We start from the raw sequence: 27,522 nt of genomic DNA, 5'->3' as shown, positions 1-27,522 counted from the left end.
CTGTATTCATGGCACAAAAATTTGACTTTCATGTGTCACGAAAAAAATCTGGAATCCTGCATCACGCTTACACCCCAATGAGACCCATACTGTACTGTAACTATTGCTATTTTTATGGAATTGTACATTATAGTTTGTAAACATGCATAAATTTAATATAATAAAATTCAATGAAACTTTTTTATCAAGAAACTAAAAGTAAAATCACAAAAATACTGAACTCCAAGGAAAATTCATAACGGAAAGTCCCTAATCAAATGGCAAAATCAAATGATGAAACACATCAAACGAATTGACAACAACTGTCATATTCCTGACTTGGTACAGGCATTTTCAAATGTAGAAAATGGTGGATTGAACGTGGTTTTATAGGGCTAACACTCATTTGTATGACAGTCACATCAAATTGCATTATTATACTAAATTTACACTGATGCGTGAACAAATCAGACTTAAAAGGTAAAAGTTAAAATAGAAATAGAAAACATTATGTCCTAAAAATGTTTAAACCATTATCATTTCATTACTTGTACAATACAAATTTTGAATAAAATCTCATTGAAACAGCCATTTAAGGTAAGTAATGTCATATTTTTTTATTATATTGTATCAATCGAACATTTTTGAATTATTGCAATGTCAAGTGTGAATTTGACTGTAAATTTTAGCCAAAGGAAAAAATTGTTACATAAAGATTGCACAAGAAATGTAGATATCATGTTACTGAACCCTAGTCAGGAACCTGGTAGGTTATAGTTGTATGTCAAACCTGTATCTTAATATTTGTTCTTTATTTGGAAAATTGGGTACTGAGTGAGATATTTGTTTTGTTTTGCTTAGTTTATATACTTATAATGGTTTAGAGTGTGACATATTGAACACAGACATTTTTTGTATAAGAATGAAGCTGCCTTCTAGATGATGTCTTAAGTGATTACATTTATTACTGTACTCCATTGGTACCTGTACACTTAATATTTGTAAACTTTAAAAGTACAAATGTAATTCAAACTTTTGATGGTATTGTCCCTGCTTTACTGTGATTAAATAATAAATTGTGTTTGAGCAAAAACAATGTTCGTTGTCCTATTAGGTTATATGTACTACTGAAACCATAATTAAGTTTTAAGCTGTCACAAGATATTACAATAACTCATATTTGACAGATCAACAGCAATTCAATCTGCCAAATAAACAATGGCTTAATATGTCAAATCATTGAGGATACAGTAAACAGCTGAAATATTGATGAAAATTGTGTAGAAAAAAACTGTAATGATTTCAGTGGACAAAACATATTTTACTGGAACAACCTTCATCCATTACCTTCATGATCTTGAGTAAATGTAATTCAATCCTATTTGAAATTCTACATTAATGCTATTAGAATACAAAAACATTGTTTTAACATAAAGTGCAACAATTTTCTTCATTAGGTATCGCTGGGTAGAAAAGAGACAGCATTACCTGTTTCTGTTTAATGAACTGAAACCTACTTATAAATCACAAAGTTGATGTCAGGAATTATTTCAAACCTGAATTGGAAATAACAGTAGGACCTAAATTACAGATGAACTACACAAAGCAAAATGGGTTGTCTCTGTATGGCTCAATGATGTATTTATCTAAGGGCAGATAACTATAGCCACCTTTATTCAAAATATCAAGAAAACTATTTGAATCTCTTTTAAACAAAGACATATAATCCATTGTTAGTTAAAATAATGAACATTTCTGCCTTACTGATACTTGTGACTGGCTAGTAGGTGGAAAAAAAACTCATCACAAATACAACATTTATATTTAATACTTCAACCAAGTTTAAAGGGCTATTCAATTACAAAGTTAAAGAGCATGACAAACCAATTTTGTTTTTAATTTGTGCCAAATCTCAGGCCATTTATGCCAGGGTGTAGAATTAGCTGAGATATCGTCCCCGCCAGACTACAACATGAAAGTACCTTATAGCTGAGATATTGAACAAGGATTGTCTCTACCAGACTAAAACATGAACATACCTTATAGCTGAGATATTGAACAAGGATTGTCTCTGCCAGACTGATACATGCCACACTAACTTGAACAGCCCACAATACATCATCTCTGTTTACAAAAAGTATGTGATTCCTGTTGTAAAGAAAGTATATAAAATAAATATGCATCCAGTTTTTACCAAATTGTGTATGAATGAAAGAAGATATGTGGTATATGTCTATGAGACCTTGACTAAAAACACTACAAAGCCCAATAATATCTAAAGAACATCAAATGCCAAAATCCAACTTTTTTAGCACAACAAAAATTTTGATAATACATTTCACCAAAAAAATAAACAAGGTTCCTGATATTATAGTTTACCTTTAGGTAAGGAGGGGCACTGGGGGAAGCAGGGTTTTTGGGCTACATCAGCTAGTTCTTTCTGGAAATTTGGTTAAATGGTTTCAACTAAAACAAGAATATAATTAAGATATTTGGAAGAGGACAAATATATCAATGCTTTCTAATGTCTATCATGTACTTGTCAATAATTGAAGAACATATGCGGACCCCTTGAGGTAACAGTTTTTGGTGAAACTGTGTCATTGCCATTGATCCCACATCTTCTTTATTCATATATTCAGTATTAACTCTATAGGTTGGAAACTAATCAATCCAATATATCACAAAATAAAACATATATATTCTCTATACCATAATTAGTACAGAGTGTCTATTCATCCCGCTAGCTGGAAAAATAGTTAAAAATCTCTATTTGTCCAGCAATCCATCTGCGCATGCGTAAATCTTCAAATCAATTAAAGTGTCATGTGACATGGAAAGTGTCCTGGATGAGGTGTCGGATAACAAACGCGCGTATGCAACTGGACGTTTTGAGAATCAGAGATCGTGATTTATATTTAAAGATGTCATAAAGAAAGCAAGAGAGAATGTGATTTGTTTTTAACGAATTTCTATAGGAGCGATCCAAGAACAATAGCATATACATGTTAACTGTGAGGACAAAGTGAAATTGATGATTTCATGATCCTTAATTTACCTTATGGAGGCAAAACAAATTCGGAAAAATACCATAATAAACTTGCTTGGATGCATTATTTTTAAGTTATACTACAACGAAGATCTATCAACATGCACTGATATGCCTGGACTGGGAATATGATACCAGTGTTGGGGTATCCCCCCTTTTTTCTGTTGTATCATATATACATTTTTTTTCTAAAAAAAATCTAGCGAAAACACAATACTACTTTTGGGGACAGGTTACACGTGCCTACTTTTTTCTCTGATTTCCTATGAATTAAAAATCGCAGAACAATTTAAATGAAGAATCGTGCATAATCATTTGAGGACCTTACTTTAACCAAACTTCACAACAACAATACATTTAGGATCTTTTTGAATCATAGATGTTTAATGAAGCCAATAATCATTTGCCTGACTATTTACCTTACAAGAAATTCATAGGCAGAACAACAAAAGAGAGAATAATGTTTGTCCCCCCCCCCCCCTAAACCCTCTCCCCAAATTCCTAGAAAAAAAATCTGAATCAAATGTTAAGTTTAGTTTTTTTTATTAGAATTAGTTTTTTTTCATAAAACAATGATAGACAATATATTTTAAGACTACTCATGCTTGATCTATCTCCTTCAAAACACGAGGTTATAACTTCATCATTATATTTTTGGCCGGACAAATAGCGAAAAAGTGTAAAAATGCTATTTGTCCGGTTTGCCGGATGAATAGACATTTTTGACTATTTGTCCGGCTAGCCGGACAAATAGCCGCTGCTTAATTAGTATCTGCACAATCTGTTGGTATTAATGGATGAAATGACTGTAGTCTCAATCTTGTCTCTGTCATTTGTTGGTGAAGGAAATGTTTTACATTGATGCCATAGAAAGATCAATTACATGTCAGTAATATATCATACAAAATCAATATTAATAAAATTGAGAATGGAAATGGGGAATGTGTCAAAGAGACAACAACCCGACCAAATAAAAAACAACAGCAGAAGGTCACCAACTATTATCATGTGTTAATAACTAGGACTGTCTCTTTCAGGCTGATACTATTTAAACATCAGTCCATGACACATCATATTGTATATGTGATTCATGTTTGAACTAAATACAAAATATACCAATTTGAAATACATATCTTAAGTATAACTTATAGTATTAAGATGTTGTTATATACCAATAAAACTGCAAACCAACCATACAAAGTATAAAAAAGCATAGAAAAACAATGTTATAGTTGTAGTAAATCAAATTGAATATAACATCACAAGGACTTAAAAAAAGTGTCTTGAGGTGTACGGTAATATTACAGTCTCTAAAATCAGTGTTCAAAAAGTAGAAGTTTAAATGTTTTGACTGCCAAAATTTTGAAAAAGGATTGACACAATTTTGGTTATTTTGCAGTAGAAATAAAAGAGAGGATCACCAGGGGGAAAAATTCCATAACTATGTTGAATAGTATTTATTAGTTAATGTCAGGACTGTGTATCAATTTATATGGGCCTGTAGTCCTAAGTCTATAAGTCAATATATACAAATCTACATTTAACACAGGATATAAACACAACCAGCAGCCAGTTCAGATGACCATGACTTACCAACTACTGTGACCTTGACTGTTGATTATGAGTTGAGGCCTAATAATAACGGGATAATTTCTAAACACAGAATGGTCTATACAACAATGATATGAAAATAAGATGTGGTATGATTGCCAATGAGACAATGACAACTGACATTGTATTAGTATCCCAAACCCCTGAGATGACCTTGACTTACCAGTTAATAACAGGATTGTGTCTGAATTCAGAAGGGTCTATAAGTCGATGACATGGTGAAGAGACATTAGCACTGGCTGATTCATTGTCATTACTGTAAAATAAAAAATGAATCCTGTATTTCATTTCTACATTGTTTAAACATTCATAAATCAAAATCACTTGTTGTGCAAATATATATTCCCTCTGAGCTATTTATATCTTCCAATGATTAAACACTTATTAGATTAGGCTATGTCATGCAATGTATAAAAAATTAGGTTAATTTGTATTAGCAACAAATCCATTGCATTATGTTTCAAATAGGGATCCAATTATCCTGTTTTCTACATATAAATGCTCTGAGTCACAAGTTTTAAAGTTTTTCTAAAATAACACAATGCTTAACATCGATATTGTATTTCACAATTATTATGGACTTTCTCGCTGTGTTGAAGACCCATTGGTTGCCTTTGGATGTTTTCATCTCTTTTGTCTGGTTGTATTCTTTTAGACTCATTCCCCATTTCCATTCTTAATTTTATTGAAAATGTGATAAATTTAAGAAGTTGTTATAGTATGGTTTTCTTCATTAAAAAAAACCCAGCTTTTTTATGCTTGACAAGTTAACAGAAAGCAGATGATACCAGATAGTTTATGAATTATTTTTCGAAGTTTTTCATACTTTAAAAATGATAAAAAAATGTGACCATAAGTTGTTTGATAGAATACAGCTATCTTATTCATGAAGCTCAAGCCAAAGGAAATCAATTACATCATGAGATATGAGATATGACTCTGAACTGATGCACTAATTTAAAAAAAGTTAAAAGGCAATTTCATCAAATATTCCAATATAATTTTAAGCTTTCTGTACTTTTAAACACAATGGCATGAAATAAATGATTATGTCACTTCTGGACATAAAGTAAAGACAACCCAAACAGACAAGAGATGTGTTTGTTACATCAGCTGATTGTGGAACCATAGATGTATTACAGTACCTATGATAGAAATGACAGGCAGATGATGGCAACAAAGGGAAAATATTAAAGAAAAAGTACACTTAACATCAGATATCTATATGAATGTAAACAATCACACAAAACCATCTACATGGCAAAGCCAGCTGACCACTTTTGTACACATGAGTGTTGGATGACTGGCTAACTGTCTCTTTGCAGGTATTACTGAATGACTTAGGTGTCTGATTTTCTATCATTAAAGCCGACCAATAAAAAAATTCACATTCAAAATGGTCTGCAAACACATAAATGGAAAGGCAGTTAAATGACTGCAAACACATAAATGGAATTAGGCAGTTAAATGACTGCTTTGGAAACCTGATTCTAGAAAGGGTAATTGCAAAGCCATAAAAATATATTTACTATTAGAAAGCCATATTATATTCCTTCAAATCAGACAAATACAGACTACATAAATAAAACATCACTAATTTTACTGAATAAAGAAGTTAAAAAAAAACGAAATACAAAATATATGATGAAAAGGACTTTACAAACTTTGTAAAATACATTAATTGCAATATTTCATAATTCAACTTTCTGTATGTATATAGAAATTCAGTATATATGTACTAATCAGCTGTTCACAAGTACAAACATGTTCTACAATGAACAGATGACACTTTGTTGTCCATTCGTTTTTGATGTGTTTTGTCATTTGATTTTGCCATGTGATTAGGGACTTTCTGATTTGATTTTTCTCTGATGTCAGTATTTTTGTTATTTTACTTTTTACATGTTCATTACCTGGTGAATTAAGATACCAACACAGAAATCTTACAAAAACACCAATACCTAATTACTATCAACTTTCTATTCTGTAATTTGAATTAGTTGTCTTAATTAAATGTAATATGGGAAACATAGATAATTACTAACAGACAAACTGATGATTGGAGTGTACTATCATTCAGTACTAATTATTAGGTGGTTTTTCCTTAGTTTTTCTTGTTATAATGATGAAATAATTACATGCATATGGCAATCACTAAATGTAATTAACTTCACATTCTTTATACTATTTCACAACAAGAATATTCCTCCACAGATATTCCAAAATAGTATATATCACTTGACTGAGAAAAAATGCATTCTTTTAAAAAAATAAGTGTGCACGCTGAAATGTTTCACCTGCTTTACTGGACATTGATTTTATGTTGAAGGTCTTAAAGATAATAGTTTTACTACAAGTATCACATAAATTTTACATTTTGAAAGATCCACGACAATGAGGTCAAGGTAAGATAAATCCTCTAAGACAGAAATTTCTACCTTATTATTTTCCATACACCAAATATAGTTGACATATATATATATATATGTTGCTTATGATAATTGAAAAGTAGGCCAAAACACAAGAACTTTTTGGTGTTTTACTTCTTTAATCCACCAATCTACATCAAATTTTTTATTTAAATAAAGGAGAAGATCCGGTAAGGACCGATTTTGGCCTCAAATTTCCGGTTCATCTGGCAAAAGATTTTGACCACTTTTTAAACACTTAAGTGTCTATTTCAATTGATTCAATTAGTTTATGTGAAAGATTTCAACTGATTTAATCATTAAAAACGATCCGATTCAAGTTTAAATATGAAAAATCTACCAAATATGCTGAAAAATGTCACTTTTCAGATGGTTTTAGTCAAAAATGAAAGTGGCCGCATCCGTGTTCATCCTAAACCTTTATATATGTTATGTATTATCATCAAATACAACTTACATTTCAATATTAAGGATGAACACGAATGCGGCCACTTTTGTTTTACACGAAAACCGTCTAAAATTTAACTAAAATGCTAGAATTGTGAAGATTTCAGTAATTTAGCATGACTTAATGGTGGTAGTACCCGATATATGTGCATTGTGATGTCAAAAACAGCCCATATGTATGTAGCAGAAGCTTTCTACTGTCCAATAAATAACTAAAAGATTACTTTTTAACAATTTTGTTAAACTGCTATATTTTAAGGCCAAAAAGGGGTCTTACTGGACCTACTCCTTTGGGGTTTTCCAATAGAAATGACTTAATGCAAACATGACATAATGGGAGAATTCATTGAGTTTCCATAAATAATCGGACATCCTATTTATAACAACTGAGAGGAATTCAATGCTCCCCCCATTCAATGAAATATTCAAAAAATTTGTTTGCATACAGGACAGACCCATTGTTTTATTTTTATCAGATTTATTTATCATTTTATATTCATATCTGCAAACATGACACATGGTTGGACTATAATGACTAAGGAGTCCGATTAGCTTGTATATTGTTATAACTACTATTAGTAAATAGATTTCCAAGTGAATAGACATATACTGCTCTGGTTCTGAGTATTGAACTTCACTTTGATTTACCTAATGACTCACACTTACAATGGTTGATCCAGCAATATATGACAAACAAATTTATCACTTAAAGTTCAGTATTATCCAGAAGGACCTTAAATTTCAGTATAATCCAGAAGAAGCGATTAAGATTATAAAATTTTCAAACTGACATTACGCAATGTTGCCTCTAGATCATAACATAAATCCCTCTTGGAAGGTCTCATGACAACATTAATTATGAAAGTTAATTTCAGTAACACAAAACACCTCAATGAAATAGAGTAAAGCAAGTGTACAGGGAATATACGTTAATAAATATTTTATCCGTGTTCCATACAAGCTCCGCACATTTTCATGATCATGCGTATTGTGTCAGTATGTGATGTTTTATATCAAACAATATGACAACTCTAATCGGGGAAAAACTGCCTCATTATTAAAGATCAAATCATCATAAACAGAAAGGGGTTGTCACATACATTTCCTTTTTTTGTCATCATTCTATCACAAATTATAGCAATTTTTCAGATGACATTTAGAAAGAATTTTCCAAATTAGATTGTATAGGAAATAACACCTATTAGTGCTTGTTTAATTTGATTTTACTTGTGGAACCTTTCTCTTATAGACTTCAGTTGGCTTATTGAATGACAGGGAAGTCATAAATTAAGTCTGTTGTATCCCAGACTCACTATTCTATTGTTAAATCTGAAATTAGTCTGGCAGAAACATAAAGATGACATTCAATCTTTAGAATGTTAACATCAAATAAATTTAGTTTATGAATATGACTGTTGTGTAGTCTTACTAAAATATTGGGATCTTACAGTATACAAGCTTATTTTCTGGGTACTTTTTACATGTTTTATCCCATTCTAGCCCACTTTACAGTCATCTAATTTCACTTTTTTCAAATTTATATAATGTATAGTTAAATGATTAAAGATAATGTTTTACACATTTGCAACAAAATACTGTGGACTCACTTAGTATCGTTGGTACCAATTTTTGTTGAAAACTTACATTTTCATGGAGATTTAATTTGTGGTTTTAACATACATGCCTACAGATTTTTTTAAATTCGTTGAACATTTCATTTCGGGGTTCACTTATCCAACAAATAATAAATCAACAGTACATGTTCCAATTATTTTTCTACCAGTAAAAAAAAACTAGAGGCTCTAAAGAGCCTGTGTCGCTCACCTTGGTCTATGTGCATATTAAACAAAGGACACAAATGGATTCATGACAAAATTGTATTTTGGTGATGGTGATGTGTTTGAAGTTCTTACTTTACTGAACGATTTTGCTTCTTACAATTATATCTATCATGAACTTTGCCCATTAGTAACAGAGAACTATATTTGGTAAAAATTTACATAAATTTACCAAATTAATGAAAATTGTTAAAAATTGACTATAAAGGGCAATAACTCCTTAAGGGGTCAATTGACCATTTAGGTCATGTTGACTTATTTGTAGATCTTACTTTGCTGAACATTATTGCTGTTTACAGTTTATCTCTAACTATAATAATATTCAAGATAATAACCAAAAACAGCAAAATTTCTTCAAAATTACCAATTCAGGGGCAGCAACCCAACAACCGATTGAACGATTCATCTGAAAATTTCAGGGCAGATAGTTCTTGACCTGATAAACATTTTTATCCCATGTCAGATTTCCTCAAAATGCTTTGGTTTTTGAGTTATAAGCCAAAAACTGCATTTTACCCCTATGTTCTATTTTTAGCGGTGGCGGCCATCTTGGTTGGTTGACCAGGTCACGCCACACATTTTTTAAACTAGATACCCCAAAGATGATTGTGGCCAAGTTTGGATTAATTTGGCCAAGTAGTTTCAGAGGAGAAGATTTTTGTAAAAGATTACTTTAATTTACGAAAAATGGTTAAAAATTGACTATAAAGGGCAATAACTCCTAAACGGGTCAACTGACCATTTTGGTCATGTTGACTTATTTGTAGATCTTACTTTGCTGAACATTATTGCTGTTTACAGTTTATCTCTATCTATAATAATATTCAAGATAATAACCAAAAACAGCAAAATTTCCTCAAAATTACCAATTCAGGGGCAGCAACCCAACAACCGATTGACCGATTCATCTGAAAATTTTAGGGCAGATAGATCTTGACCTGATAAACATTTTATCCCATGTCAGATTTCCTCAAAATGCTTTGGTTTTTGAGTTATAAGCCAAAAACTGCATTTTACCCCTTTGTTCTATTTTTAGCCGTGGCGGCCATCTTGGTTGGTTGACCAGGTCACGCCACACATTTTTTAAACTAGATACCCCAAAGATGATTGTGGCCAAGTTTGGATTAATTTGGCCAAGTAGTTTCAGAGGAGAAGATTTTTGTAAAAGATTACTTTAATTAACGAAAAATGGTTAAAAATTGACTATAAAGGGCAATAACTCCTAAACGGGTCAACTGACCATTTTGGTCATGTTGACTTATTTGTAGATCTTACTTTGCTGAACATTATTGCTGTTTACAGTTTATCTCTAACTATAATAATATTCAAGATAATAACCAAAAACAGCAAAATTTCTTCAAAATTACCAATTCAGGGGCAGCAACCCAACAACCGATTGACCGATTCATCTGAAAATTTCAGGGCAGATAGATCTTGACCTGATAAACATTTTTACCCCATGTCAGATTTGCTCTAAATGCTTTGGTTTTTGAGTTATAAGCCAAAAACTGCATTTTACCCCTATGTTCTATTTTTAGCCGTGGCGGCCATCTTGGTTGGTTGACCGGGTCACGCCACACATTTTTTAAACTAGATATCCCAATGATGATTGTGGCCAAGTTTGGTTTGATTTGGCCCAGTAGTTTCAGAGGAGAAGATTTTTGTAAAAGTTAACGATGACGGACGCAGGACGACGGACGCCGGACGCAAAGTGATGGGAAAAGGTGAGCTAAAAATGCCAGGAGTCTTAATTTACAATCAATTAAAACTGAGACAGCTAACTTAATCAACAACAAAAATATCAAGAGGATATAAAAGTTTTCAAATAATAAAAGCAGTCCAGAATGATTATATTACCCTGATCATGACAAAATTGAAGTCTACAAAATAGCGATGCAAATTGAGACTACAAAAAGAAAACAAGTTTTTTTCTCAAGGTTATAAGGTGGGTAGACACATAAAATAAACCACTGACTGTCTCATTACAAAAACAAATCAGATGACAATTTCTAATCAAGCCAATTTTTTTACAGCACCATGGTAATCGATTAAGCTGATGGGAGGTTTTTCTCTGATATCAAACTCACAGCTATAACTACTAAGGGATATTTATACCAATATATGTTCATCACTGGAAGATAACTGAAATCGAAATATGACAGAAGAATTATTAAAATTAGTTAAAATGTAATCAAATTCATATTTAAGGAAGTGCATCTATGAATATTCATATCATATTTCCTCCAAAATCGAAGAATAATTGCATAAAAAATGACTCAAATCAACAAAAGTGTCTAAACATCCTATAATGATTAATTTTTGATGCTTTGTTTCATCAACTAATTCCAACAATTAAATTTGAGAACCCTGCAATCAATAATAAATCAATATACTTCTGTGTGCATCAAATTTATTTCATATTTTCAGTCTTTGAGAGACAATGTCTCAAAATCTAAAAATTGTGTGAAATAATAGTTTGTGTTTCTCGTTTTTTATATAGATCAGATCGTTGGTTTCCTAATGAATTATTTAACACTATTCATTTTGGGGCTTTTTTAGCTTGCCAAGGCTCTAGGTTGATGGCCATATTTTGACCTATAATAATTGTTAACTTTTTATTACTTGGATGGAGAGTTGTCTTATTGGTAGGCGTACCCTATCTTCTTATTTATATGTGATATGTATTTTTTTCACATATTTTACACTAATTAGATGTTATTTGGAGTAAAAATTTAAAACCAGTGATTACCTGAGGAAGCAATATACTTCTTTAAGAATAAAAGAACAGCATTTCAGATGAACTTAAACATTTCTTAAAGTTACTTCAACAATTTTTTTGCATAATGATCAATATTCAAATTTCATCAATGCTATTTTAAAGAATTTCATATATTGAACCAAAATTGTTCCTAAGAAAATGTAAGGAAATTCAGGTAAATGAGGTAATTAAGAAATAGGAAGCTGTTTCCCCAAGGTAAATATTAATATTCAAAGTGAACTTATCAGTACTGAGAAAATAAAGTAAACATAAATATATTTAACAGTGTAATATTCCAGAAGTATTTGATGTAAAAAATGTTATAATCCAGAATCTTTTTGTTGTTGAAAATCATTTACCAAAAAAACATAATGTATCGGAGTGTAAAATCGGTTATTCTCTTTGAATAATACCAGTCCTCAAGCTAATAACATTCTGGCTATATTTGGCTCTCTAATTGACAAAAAATAGAAAAGCAGAGAAAAGTTCTACAATGAGTGACTTAATATGTTTCTGATTTTTATAAGATTTCATATTCTTAATATAACATCGTTTTGACAAGGTTTTCAATATATACTTACAGGTCATTAGTATAAAGCTTTCTAATGGAAGAATTGATATGTTTTAATAGGAAATGGAAAAACAGAAGCCATGAAGAGATTTATGACAAGATGTCTACATTAATAATCTGTAAGTCTTCCATATGTTATTCACAAAACAAAGTTAGTTTTATCCATTATAGAGGTTCAATGCACAGAAGATTTCTATTTACTTAAACTTTTGAAATCTTTTAAGTAAATGTAATTTTGAGGCCATTTGCTTTATTTCATTTCATCATGATGAGTTTCATTAAGTTTAAAACCAAAACTTTTTTGGCACTTAACAGTAAAAGCTTTGTTGATTTTCTATTTCTCTTCAAACTGACTTGAAACACAAACAATACAATATTTTTACTCAATCCAATAAAATTTTAATCAAGACAATTTATCTTTGTTTTTGTTGTACTGAGATGACACTGTATCTTAGTTTGGTGTAATGATCGAGGTTACCTTTTATAAAAGTTTGGTGAATTGGGTGACACATTATCTAAGTTTTGTGTAATAAGGTGACACTTTATAAATATTTGGTGAATTAGGTGACACATTATCTAAGTTTATTGTAATGAGGTTACCTTTTATAAAAGTTTGGTGAATTGGGTGACACATTATCTAAGTTTTGTGTAATAAGGTGACACTTTATAAATATTTGGTGAATTAGGTGACACATTATCTAAGTTTAGTTGTAATGAGGTTACCTTTTATAAAAGTTTGGTGAATTGGGTGACACATTATCTAAGTTTTGTGTAATAAGGTGACACTTTATAAATATTTAGTGAATTAGGTGACACATTATTAAAGTTTAGTTGTAATGAGGTTACATTTTATAAAAGTTTGGTGAATTGGGTGACACATTATCTAAGTTTTGTGTAATAAGGTTACTTTTATAAATATTTGGTGAATAAGGTGACACATTATCTAAGTTTTGTTGTAATGAGGTGACACTTTATCAAAGTTGGTAAAATGGATGACACTTTATCTAGGTTTTCTGTAATGAGATTACCTTTTATAAAAATTTGGTGAACCAGATGACACTCTATTTGAAGGTTTTGTGTAATGAGATGACACTTTATCAAAGTTTGGTGAATTGGAGTGATACTTTATCTAGGTTTGGTTTAATAAAGGGACATTTATTTTGAGTTCGTGTAATTATGCAACACATAAATTAGGTTTGGTGTAGTGTGATGACATTCTAACTAGGTTTTGTGAATGAGATGACACTTCAGTTTCAAGTTTTAGGGCAATAAGGTTACCCTTTATCAATTTTTGGTGTAATAAAGTGATATTTAATCAAGTTTTGTGGTACTGAGGCAGGGGTCCAATTTAAGCTTTTTGAGTACTGGCCTTTATCTAGGTTTGGTGTAATGAGATGACACTTTATCAAGTTTTGGTGTAATGACATGACACTTTATCTAGGTTTTGTGTAATGAGTTGACACTTTGATTTCAAGTTTTGGTGTAATAAGGTGACCCATTATCTAGGTTTTGTGTAATGAGGTGACACTTTGATTTCAAATTTTGGTGTAATAAGGTGACACATTAATCAAGTTTTGGTGTAATGAAATAATATTTTATCACATTTTGTGGTCATGCAGTGTTATTTTATTTAGATTTAGTGTAATAAAGTGATACTTTATCTAGGTTTTGTGCAATAAGGTGATACTTTTTCTAGGTTTGGTGTTATCAGGTGATACTTTGTCTAGGTTTGGTGTAATGTGATTACACTTTATCAATTGGTGTAAATGAGATGACACTTTATCAGGTTTTAATAAAATGAGATGACACTTTCTGGTAATGAGAAGACCCTCTATCTTGGTATAACATCAATCTAATATAACTTAATGAATGAACAAGTGAAACTGCGAGCTACTGCTCACTGATGATACCCCCGCCGCAAGTGGATAATATTAATAGTGTAAAAATATGCAAGTGTTCGGTAAACAGGAAGTTGTCGAGTGATGAATCTGAAAACGCATCACACGGCATAGCTGACTTATATAAATCCTGAAACCAAATTTCAGAAATCCTTGTATTGTAGTTCCTGAGAAAAATGTGACGAAAATTTTCAACTTGGCTATCATGTGTAAAATCATACAAGTGTTCGGTAAACAGGAAGTTGTCGAGTGATGAATCTGAAAACGCATCACACGGTATAGCTGACTTATATAAATCCTGAAACCAAATTTCAGAAATCCTTGTATTGTAGTTCCTGAGAAAAATGTGACGAAAATTTTCAACTTGGCTATAATGTGTAAAATCAGACAAGTGTTCGGTAAACAGGAAGTTGTCAAGTGATGAATCTGAAAACGCATCACACGGTATGGCTGACATATATAAATGTTGATACCAAATTACAGAAAGGGTGGATGTGTAGTTCCTGAGAAAAATGTGACGAAAGTTTCATGGGACGGACTGACTGACGGACGGACTGACGGACTGATGGACGGACTGACGGACGGACTGAACAGGAAGTTGTCAAGTGATGAATCTGAAAACGCATCACACGGTATGGCTGACATATATAAATGTTGATACCAAATTACAGAAAGGGTGGATGTGTAGTTCCTGAGAAAAATGTGACGAAAGTTTCATGGGACGGACTGACTGACGGACGGACTGACGGACTGATGGACGGACTGACGGACGGACTGACGGACAGACAGAGGTAAAACAGTATACCCCCCCTTTTTTAAAGCGGGGGTATAATAAATATAAGATAATCCTGCAAAAACACAATTTGTATTTGGTTTATTATAATACAGTGTATCAAGCATTCATATCATTGCTTTATCATTAACTAAACATTCAGTGTGTTTTTATGACATTAGATAAATGTTTTAATTGAGGATATCCTTTATCAAACATTCAGTGAAGCTACATCGTTACCTTAATATTCAATAATTGTTATAATTGAGTATACTATTGATAACAATAGCTCCATTTGTAGGCTATATTTTTTTTATATTATTTATATTCAATTCCTGCTATTGGAAATTCAAAATATATTTAAACCCCCACATATATGTTGTTTTTTGTGTTTAAAAATGAATATAGACTAGGAATGTATAACTTATCAAAGAATCAAGAATTTGAATGTTAAAAAATGCTCAAGCAGCAACCAATCAACATACTGCAGTAATACACGAATGCACAAAGTGCATTTGTCAATTATCAATATTGTCTGAGTTGAATATTTGCCAGTTTCTTGGATTAGTTATATTTTTTTATTAAATTGAGTTTTAATGTTCTGTAGATTAACTATATTATTAGTTAGATAACAATTTTTCCTAGATTACGCTGGTTCAGGAGGAACCACGAATTTTTTTAATTGTTCAACATTACATAACCATTTAAAGAACCACGAATTTTTTTAATTGTTCAACATTACATAACCATTTAAAGATATATAAACTGTCTTTTATTCATCAGACTTATGAGATCAACTACAAGAATATGTATGAGGGATTACAAGCAAAATAATGTTTCTACCATTATTTCCAGAAGGTTTTAAGAGAGATATATCCTTGACAAAATGATGAATGTTCAATGCACTTTAATTATCTATTGGTTTAAATATAATGTGGGTCTCATTAGGGTCTAAGCGTGACACGGGATTGCCGAATTTTTGTAAGCGTGACACGTAAAAGTCAAATTATTGTGTCGTGAAAACGGAAAATGAGGTCTAGCGGGACCCGGGAAATGACAAAAAACTTAGAATTGCTTACGTAGATAGTGTAAGCGAGATACGTGAATCTGACAAAACAGTAAGCGGGATCCGGGATCGGAACCCCCAATGAGACCCCTTATAATGACGTTATAACAACAGAGACTGATTGCTATTAATCATATATTTTTAGATGTTAACTTTACTTAGAATATGCTACAAGACTAATGTCCTATCTTTTGACATGATAAAATAGATTTATGATTGTTTTTGACTGAATTTAAAAAAAGAAATTGTGAATTTAACTCAAATAATATAGACAGTGATTTGCTATATAGATCTTTTATTATTGAGAAATGATTGACTGTGAGAACTTATAAATAAAAGTTGATCCTCAACTAAAATTAGAGCTCTGACATTTACTGAAACAAATTGATAGGATTATATGGGATCCTCTGTCACGCAAACACAATATACATATGGTATATAATCATGGTACTTAATTAATATCATTATTATACATCAAATTCTTAATAAAAGGGTTAGGAAGCTCATCATGTGATAGAAGATTGACCAGACAATTTCATCAGGGAACTGTAAATTCAGAAATTATTGAGAGGTTTTTATTAATTCCAATAATACGACTGGATGGCTATATTGCAATAATAAGAAAATAAATGAACGCAATAATTTCTAAATTTACAGTACTAACATGAAAAATGCAAAATTAACTAGTTCAACAAAATTTGTAAACATATACGAAAGTTTTGGCTCTTCTGTGTACTGTAAATCAACTAATTAAATCATAAAAAAATATGAAAATCTTTTATTTTTCCTTATTCAACTACTTCAAGAAAATTTGAAATTTATGCAGCAATTATTAAAGTGGGCTTTAGGGTCGATAAAACGTGAAACAAAATATCTAAGGAGATATGTTAGTTTTCAGTAGTCAATATCTGTTTGTATATATAAGTACTATTTGAGTACTAAGAATCTTTATTTTATTTTCCAAAACCTATCAAAAGTTCAAAGATGCTTTTATTTAATTAGGACTTTAAATTCTCAATATTTGATAAGAAACTAAGGATAAGGTTGGAGCAGTATTTGCCTGATATAACGATTTAAATGTATACCTAGTTACATGCTAATTATCCTTGTCGTGTTCGTGGTGGTGAAGATTTCAGAAAATAATCAAAAACTCAATTTTACTGAAGACTTACAGAAATGTCATAGCAACAAGACCTAAAACTAATTATTCTAAGGGGTTTATCTGATCTTGCTATCAAAGTAAAATAAGATTGAAATGATCTATTGTTTGTCTTTATTTCCTAACCAATGATTAGATTTGGATGGCAAAATGTCTACATTCTGACAAGGCAAATACAATTCTAGCTAGACAGCTCTTTTGGACTTGACTCAAATATAAATCTTCTGTTTTTCAATTTTCAATTAAGATTACAATATGTTTAACAAAATGAACTGTAACTGTACTTATTTTCATGAATTATGTATTGTCTATGAAATTGCACCTATCAAAATTGCTATCATGTATAAGAATTAGCTTCCACTTAGCTTATATACTATATAATGCATATTTCTCGCTCTCTAAATTATTTAATGTTCAAGTTCAAGTGTAAGTTACTTTTAAAGTCACATGGTTCAGCCATTCACATTAAAGCCTTTTGAGAGCTTAGAAATGTATGAGTCATTTGAAAGCTTATATATAGCCATGTGAGAGATAAGCCATGTTACATGATGTGAAATCTAAGCCATGTGAGAGCTAAAAGTCATTTTGTATGCTTATTATAGAATCGGGATGTGAAAGCTAAGCATGTGAAATCTTAGCCATATGAGAGTTAAAAGTCATTTCCTATGCTTAGTATCGAATCGGGTATTAATGTCACATGATGTGAAAGCTAAGCCATGTGAAATCTTAGCCATATGAGAGTTAAAAGTCATTTCCTATGCTTAGTATCGAATCAGGTATTAATGTCACATGATGTGAAAGCTAAGCCATGTGAAATCTTAGCCATATGAGAGTTAAAAGTCATTTCCTATGCTTAGTATGGAATCGGGTATTAATGTCACATGATATGAAAGCTAAGCCATGTGAAATCTTAGCCATATTAGAGCTAAACGTCATTTCCTATGCTTAGTATGGAATTGGGTATTAATGTCACATGATGTGAAAGCTAAGCCATGTGAAATCTTAGCCATATTAGAGCTAAATCTCATTTCCTATGCTTAGTATGGAATCAGGTATTAATGTCACATGATGTGAAAGCTAAGCCATGTGAAATCTTAGTCATATTAGAGCTAAACGTCATTTCCTATGCTTAGTATGGAATCAGGTATTAATGTCACATGATGTGAAAGCTAAGCCATGTGAAATATTAGCCATATAAGAGTTAAAAGTCATTTCCTATGCTTAGTATGGAATCGGGTATTAATGTCACATGATGTGAAAGCTAAGCCATGTGAAATCTTAGCCATATTAGAGCTAAACGTCATTTCCTATGCTTAGTATGGAATTGGGTATTAATGTCACATGATGTGAAAGCTAAGCCATGTGAAATCTTAGCCATATTAGAGCTAAACGTCATTTCCTATGCTTAGTATGGAATCAGGTATTAATGTCACATGATGTGAAAGCTAAGCCATGTGAAATCTTAGTCATATTAGAGCTAAACGTCATTTCCTATGCTTAGTATGGAATCAGGTATTAATGTCACATGATGTGAAAGCTAAGCATGTGAAATCTTATCCATATTAGAGCTAAACGTCATTTCCTATGCTTAGTATGGAAGAGGGTATTAATGTCACATGATGTGAAAGCTAAGCATGTGAAATCTTATCCATATTAGAGCTAAACGTCATTTCCTATGCTTAGTATGGAAGAGGGTATTAATGTCACATGATGTGAAAGCTAAGCATGTGAAATATTAGCCATATGAGAGTTAAAAGTCATTTCCTATGCTTAGTATGGAATCAGGTATTAATGTCACATGATGTGAAAGCTAAGCATGTGAAATCTTATCCATATTAGAGCTAAACGTCATTTCCTATGCTTAGTATGGAAGAGGGTATTAATGTCACATGATGTGAAAGCTAAGCATGTGAAATATTAGCCATATGAGAGTTAAAAGTCATTTCCTATGCTAAGTATGGAATTGGGTATTTGATGTGCAATAGATTAAGTTTTACATCATAAATTCTCCATACTTGGATAGATAAAAGTATCTAACGGTTCTAAACTGATTAATTATTGATAGTGATATGATACCCGATTCTGTTTGAACGTGTATATAGTACTCTTAATCATGCAACATTATGTGAACAACCGCAAAGACAATAATAATCTGGCATCTATAGAAATTTTAAGTATGAATATTGGCCAGAAGGTTTTGTGTATTAATTAGAATCAGAAAACACAATAAAGTATCCCTGTCAAACGAGATGTATATATAATATATACCTATCAATATATATTGTATTGTCCACAGTAGTGGTTATCTTGGGAACAGTATAGACATGTATATAATTTACTGATCACTCATACTGGTTCCTGGTTTAACCATTATAAAAGGATATGTGTCACCTTAAGACGTGTATATCTGCTTCAATATCAAATCTATATATATTAAATTCAGTATGAACAAGCAAAGAAAACAAGTTGTCAAGATTGATTACAATCAAAACATCAGAAAATGAAAGTGTAAAACAATTTTTTTTTTAATAAATATCAATACATTTTTTATCATTTATATATTGAAGAGATGAAGACTCTATCCTCAGGGCCATTCAGTGGGAAGCAAAATCAGAAAATCATGTTCTGAATATGGAATCCTTTAAGGAAGTCTAATACTGGATAACAACCAATAATTGCAATCTCTGTATATGGATGTGGATATCATTTATCAAATACATCTCAAGTTTCCTGGATCAGAAAACTTTACACTAAGCAATTAGACAGAACGCAATAGAGCTTAACTGAAGAGGAGGTCAAACAATGTTCTAACAATGTTCTTAAGTTAATACAACAGTCAACAGCATTCACATCTTATCAATGATCACCAATCCTAGGTTATGCTTCATCAGCAATTTTAGCAAAGAACAAATTATACATTGATAAAGCTTGACTGATAGTCTCTGCTTAATTAATACCTTTTAAACTGATACAGGTATGCTAATTGAACAGCATATACACATGACAAAAATCAATGGTCTATTGAAAGAACTTCCTTATATCTTGATATTTGAACAAACTTAAAGAGCCTGTAATTCAGTGGTTGTCGTTTGTTTATGATGTTTGTTTTTCGTTTATAGTTTTGTCCATAAATTAGGCCGTTAGTTTTCTTGTTTAAATTAGTTTACATATGTCTTTTCAGGGCATTTTATAGCTGACTATGCAGTATAAGTTTTGCACATTTTTGAAGGTCATACAGTTACCTATAGTTTTTTATGTCCACATCATTTGGTCTCTTGTGTAGAGTTGTCTCATTGGTAATCACACTACAACATCTCATTTTCAAAATTAACTTCCAAAACAAATGAAGCATGATTTATAGGTACCAGGATCTTATTCTCCTTGAAAATGAAATACATGTATGTTAAACTTAACAACCAATAATAGGTCTTTCATAAATTGGCTTCTTCAGGAATACTTTTATCAAAATTAAGATAAGAAGCTGCTGAACCAACGCCTTAGTGGTCAAGTGAAAGTAGAGTCACTATTACTGATGGTATGCAGGGTTGTTAATAAAAAAATATCAAAATTGTAAAAACAATATACCTTAAAGGTAAAGCTGATACAAAAAATGTTTTACCATAGCTTTAGAGATTCATATTTCAACTTACCAAATTTCTACTGTATCAAAGCCGACTCGGACTAAGTAAAGTACACATGACAGAAGCTTGATCAGCAGATTAAAGATTCTGATCCGCAAGCCTACAAGTAAAGAATTGCAATAACTATATATGATCTTCAGACCTACAAATATAGAATTTTAATACTGTAAATTCAGAAATTATTGCAATATTGTTTTTATTATTGCGAAAAATTGAACAGGTTTATAATCGCAATAATCTAAACTCACATTTTGAAATTTTGTATATCAATTAAAACAGAATTTTTCTCAATATCGCAAAAATTAAAATCATATTTAAGACTCAAATGACAAAATTGCAATAAAAAATGCACACAAGTAGATCTGAATTTATACACAAGAAACTAAAATAAACAAGAGGCTGTCACAATGACAGCAAACCGGATTTATTAACATTTATTTGTGTCCTGGCAATATCACAAGAACCATTACTGATGAATGTGAAAGTGAAAATGGTCAATATCAAATTTGACCTCCATTTTGTCATCAGTATCAACATATCAAAATTTGAAAAGCTTAGATTGAATGGTTCATGAGTAAATGCAACAACGTGAATGGAAACGCCATTTTACGATCTTTCAAGAACCATAACTCCTGAACGGTAAAAGTCAAAATCGTCATTATTGAACTTGACCTCTATTTTGTCATCAGTAACAACATATAAAAATTTCAAAAGCTTTGGTTGAATGGTTCATGAGAAAATGCATGGACACGACTGGAAACACCATTTTTCAATCTTTCAAGAACCATAACTCCTGAACGGTAAAAGTCAAAATCGTCATTATTGATCTTGACCTCCATTTTGTCATCAGTAACAACATATTAAAATTTGGGAAGCATTGGTAGAACAGTTCATGCGTAAATGCACGGACACGACTGGAAACTTCATTTTTCAATCTTTCAAGAACCATAACTCCTGAATGGTAAAAGTCAAAATAGCCATTATTAAACTTGACCTCTATTTTGTCATCAGTAACAACATATAAAAATTTCAAAAGCTTTGGTTGAATGGTTCATGAGAAAATGCACGGACACGACTGGAAACACCATTTTTCAATCTTTCAAGAACCATAACTCCTGAACGGTAAAAGTCAAAATCGTCATTATTGAACTTGACCTCCATTTTGTCATCAGTAACAACATATTAAAATTTGGGAAGCATTGGTAGAACAGTTCATGCGTAAATGCACGGACACGACTGGAAACTCCATTTTTCAATCTTTCAAGAACCATAACTCCTGAACGGTAAAAGTCAAAATCGCCATTATTTAACTTGACCTTCATTTAGTTGGCAGTAACAACATATTAAAATTATACCTGTGTGTCATGCCAACAACTGTTTTTTAAAAATAAATGTGTTTAGTTCCGATGCAAAGACCCTATAAATGAATCAATATTAAAGCCAAATTATGCATAATCTTTCAATCAGTTTAATTGAGGTCTGGAGCTGGCATGTCAGTTAACTGCTAGTAGTCTGTTGTTATTTATGTATTATTGTCATTTTATTTATTTTCTTTTATTACATCTTCTGACATCGGACTCGGACTTCTCTTAAACTGAATTTTAATGTGCGTATTGTTATGCATTTACTTTTCTAATACCAGGTCTCATAAACATGTTTAACACCGCTGCAATTTTGTGCCTTTCCTAAGTCAGGAGCCTCTGGCCTTTGTTAGTCTTCTTTGATTTTTAATTTTAGTTTCTTGTGTATAATTGGGAGTTTAGTATGACGTCCATTATCACTGTACTAGTATACATATTTCATAAGGGGCCAGCTGAAGGACTCCTATGGGTGCAGGAGTTTCTCGCTACATTGAGGACCCATTGGTGGCCTTCAGCTGTTGTCTGCTCTATGGTCGGTTGTTGTCCCTTTGACACATTCCCCATTTCCTTCCCTTACCAAAAAGTGCTAACATGTTGCACATAAGTTGCACATAAGATGCTCACGTTAGAAACTAACATGATTGCACACGAGTTTTTTAACATGCAAATTAGGTGAGCATTTTGTGAGCAAAAAAATTGCACATATGAAACTAACCTAATTTGCATGTTAAAAACCTCACGTGCAACTGCTCATATGAGCTTTTGTTTCACATGTGCATTTTATTAGATTGCTCATATGAGCAGTTGCTAACATGTTGCACACGTGAATATTATAGTTGACCAAAACAAAATGGCTCCTTTAAAAAAGGAATATTTTTCAAATTTAAATGAAAATCTTAAATAATTCAGTTGAAAATAAAATAACTGATACATCATGTTAAAAGAGGGATTCTTTAATTATTGTCAGTTAATTATGATTTTCATATCTTTTTTTTTTTTTTTTTTATCATTTAAACAATAATGATCATGACTAAAAACATAACATTACATTATAAAACTAATAGAGGGACTTGCAAGTTTAGTACACAATGAATGTCTTTGATTAATAAGTACTGTATTTCAAAAAGTTTAAAAGGAAAAATCTTTATACATGTAGTACTTATTTTGAAGCAACCTGTATATATATTCCCATAAAGGACTTAAAATTGTAATATATTTCAAAATCTGACACAAAAATGAAAATAATGAAATAGAAATGATAACTTACAAATAATTAACCACAGCCACACTGGTTTTATCAGATTTCAACAATGCCTTTCTTCAAATAGCACAATATAGGACTTAACATTTTCCATATCCATCTACCTTCATTTATTGCATGCTTTTCATGAATTTGAATTTACAGGAAGTACATGACTGGGCATGTCATTTTGAAAAAGCTCATATGAGCAATGATGTAGGTTAGTTTTGAATGGTTAGAAGAATGGAAAAACTTTTCAAAGTACAAAACTAACATAAAACTAACATGGATGATAAAAGATCACCTGAGGTTTGAATTGCACATGTGAGCATTATGTTAGATTTTTGTGGGCACATATGAACTACCAAACTGCACATATGAGCAACCTGATTTGCATACAATTCTTACTTGCATCTCATGTGCTTCACATGTGAAACTAATGTGCTTTTGTTAGCAATTTCTGTACGGGTTTCTCAATATTATTTAAAATTAGAAAGATCATATCATAAGGAACATGTGTACTAAGTTTCAAACTGCTTGGACTTCAGATTCATCAAAAACTACCTTGACGACCAAAAACTTTAACCTGAAGCGGGCAGACAGACAAACGGTTGATCAGACGAACGAACAGAAGAACGAACGGATGGATGCAGACCAGAAAACAAAATGCCCCTCTACTATTGTAGGTGGGACATAAAAAGTGTTGCAATTAAAATATTTTGATTGGTGCTCACTGTGTGAAAGCTTAACGATACCAAATACCCTGGTAGGTAAATCAAGAGCCAATTTAAAAAAATATAATTGATGATTTTCAATTGACTATAGGTCCTTAGACATTAATATAGCCAATGCAGAACAGCAGAATACATTGGCTGAATTATTCGGGTTACATCTATAAAAAAAACTTTGATACAGGCAGACTAATAATTACTTATATAAACAATAACTGTATGGGTTTTGCTCATTGATGAATGCTTTATAGTGACCTATGGTGCTTATAACCACATCATTTTGACTTTCAGACTGGTCGATATCATAGATCCTTATTTTTTATAGCAATACTTTTGAACTTATGCACTAATATAATTTTGAAGATTGAATTAATCTATCACTTCATGGTAACATATGGTAATCAAACTTAACTTTGTTTAATTCTGTTAAAGTCTCTATAAGGTCAGTATTGACATGAGAAATATTTTTGAGGTTACTGTAAATTCAGAAATTTTTGTGATGTTTTCATTATTGCGAAAAATGCTACAGGCTATCATCGCAATAACTTAAACTTGCATTTTGAAATTTTTTATATGAATTAAACAGGATTTTTCTCAATATCGCAAAGATAAAAATAGCATTTAAAGCCTCCAAGAATATATGTAATGTCTGAAAATGAAAATCTAACAAGAATGTGTTCAAAGTATGTCATTTTCTACGTTCATTGGACCGTGAAATTGAGGTAAAAACTCAAATTTGGCATTAAAATTAAAAAGATCATATCATAGGGAACATGTGTACTAAGTTTCAAGTTGATTGGACTTCAATTTCATAAAAAAAACTACCTCGACCAAAAACTTTAACCAAAAACTTTAACCTGAAGCGGGTCAGGCGGACGGATGAATGTACAAACATAAACCAGAAAACACAATGCCCATAAATGGGGCATAAAAATAAGAAGATTTGGTGTGAAAGCCAAAAAGACTCTCTCCCAGGTCACTATATGGCTTTCAATAATGAGCAGTTAGTAGCTAGTTAACCATATAATATAAGCAATAAGCAAATTATCATCAGTCAGGGTACAATGGACTCTTCTAGATAATAATTGGAACACATACTTTATCTTGTATTGCATGTAAATATATAAAATCTTTCAACTCAAAACCCTATAAATCAACATTTTAACCCTGGAGCATAATGGTTAATTTTTCCTGGTCCTACGACATAATTTAAATAAATAAAATTCTTATATGTGGGCCAGTAACTGTGTAATATTGTAATATTATGATAGTTGATATTAATATCAATATCAATTAAAGACAATCAATAATAATCTGAGAAAACTGACCAGTATGCTGGACTACAGCTGTTACTGAATACAGTCAATTAACATAGATGACATACAATTATTATACAATATCCTAGTAATGTTATACATGGACCAATCAAGCCATTTTCAAAAGGGTGTTTCCAACCCAGGATAAAGGGGAGTTCCAACCATATGTCCCCATTCAAATGCATTGATCGAAAAAAAAGACTGGGGGATCCAACCACTGGAAACCCCCCTCTGGATCTGCCACTGTTATAGTATTGAGCTCATGCTGGGAGTGACTTATTACAAATTACAGTAGTACATGTATGAGCACAAAGTGAAAATCAGTTTTAAGTACTGTTGATTAAAAAATAATGTGTGCATTCATTATGAATAATCCTCAAATACTGGTTAAAAACATGAAATTTAACTACTGTGATTACAACAATGATATAAAAGAAAAATCGAAATAAATAATGAATGTGAAAACTTGTTATTATGAACTTGAAACTGTCACATTTATCATTTTAATAAAAACATCGCAATAACTTCTGAATTTTCATTATTCACAAACAGATCTAAATTCTTTTTTTTTCAAATGGATTTATGATACGTAAAATGCATATTTTAATAGAGATTTAATTGAGCACATATTGTCATAATTTTCCATTAACTCCATGTTTAACTTCTATTATCAGTAAAAATAACATTTTGGTTTGAAAAGTCAATAACGGGAATGGAAAAAAAATATTTGTAATAACGGTTATTATAACCTGTTAATCAAAATGATAATGTCTTTGTTGATCAATTGTTAAATAAGAGTTCATGATTATATAATAACAATTATTTACCTTACTCTAAAACACGGCTTCTTAGTATTAGATACACCTTTAGGGGGTTACCCCAAAGGTTATACTGTAAAGCTGGTTATCTTCGCGGGTGGAAAATTTCACGATTTTCATTGAATAAGGTATATGAGATTTTGTTCTATCCGCTAAAATAAGAAAAAATTTACACCTGCGAAAATAACCCTCTATATGGTATCTAATTTACACCAAGATATTATCATCAATGCAGCATGATAGTTTTTAATAGGTTAGGAAGGGTCTTTCTGACAGCTGATCTCTAGTTGGCATCTTTTATGATCAGAACTACGATGGTATCTGATTGTCTCGCCGCGATATAGCCTTTTTGTGCTCATGCGGCATAAAGCAAACACCAATCAATCAATCATCGAACCTGACGATCACATGACATATCAGAAAACAGCAGCGCTGAGAAGTTTGATTTAAGAATGGTTTAAAATAGATGTTGAATGATTACAAATGAGACAGTTATCCAACTAATGTGGATTTCAGCGTTACTATATTAGGCCACAATATGGCAGCCAACAATGAGCAAATCCCATACCATCTAATAATCAGGTATAAAAGGCCATGATACTGATAGGAGAAAATGCAAAATAATTCAAACCAAAAAAAAAGGTTTATGACAAAATGACTAACCCATTCTTACAAATGTATAATCATATTTCTAGATTCTGAATGATAAACAGCTTGGAAATGTTGTAAGATACCATAAATTCAGAATTTAATGCACACATTTTATTATTGCCAAACCTTGACCCCTATCAAAATTAAATCTAAATAAACTGATCTCAAAATTGTTATGAATGAAAAT

General features: G+C 31.4%; 1 protein-coding gene across 4 annotated transcripts in view; it reads right to left on the bottom strand.

Moving 5' to 3' along the window:
* LOC143063385 (potassium channel subfamily T member 2-like) overlaps positions 1–27,522 on the bottom strand; it is a 111,502-nt gene that overhangs the window by 43,782 nt on the left and 40,198 nt on the right. For all 4 annotated transcript variants that reach the window (XM_076235507.1, XM_076235509.1, XM_076235508.1 and 1 more), the window contains 3 exons: positions 21,228–21,318; positions 4,803–4,895; positions 2,019–2,127 (listed from right to left, as the gene is read on the bottom strand). In XM_076235507.1, coding sequence (XP_076091622.1) covers positions 2,019–2,127; positions 4,803–4,895; positions 21,228–21,318 — 293 coding nt within the window. The remainder of the gene's footprint in view (positions 1–2,018; positions 2,128–4,802; positions 4,896–21,227; positions 21,319–27,522) is intronic.

The sequence above is a fragment of the Mytilus galloprovincialis genome, chromosome 2 (genome assembly GCF_965363235.1).
Source record: "Mytilus galloprovincialis chromosome 2, xbMytGall1.hap1.1, whole genome shotgun sequence".
NCBI classification, from domain to species: domain Eukaryota; kingdom Metazoa; phylum Mollusca; class Bivalvia; order Mytilida; family Mytilidae; genus Mytilus; species Mytilus galloprovincialis.
This window is presented reverse-complemented; position numbering and strand designations above follow the sequence as displayed.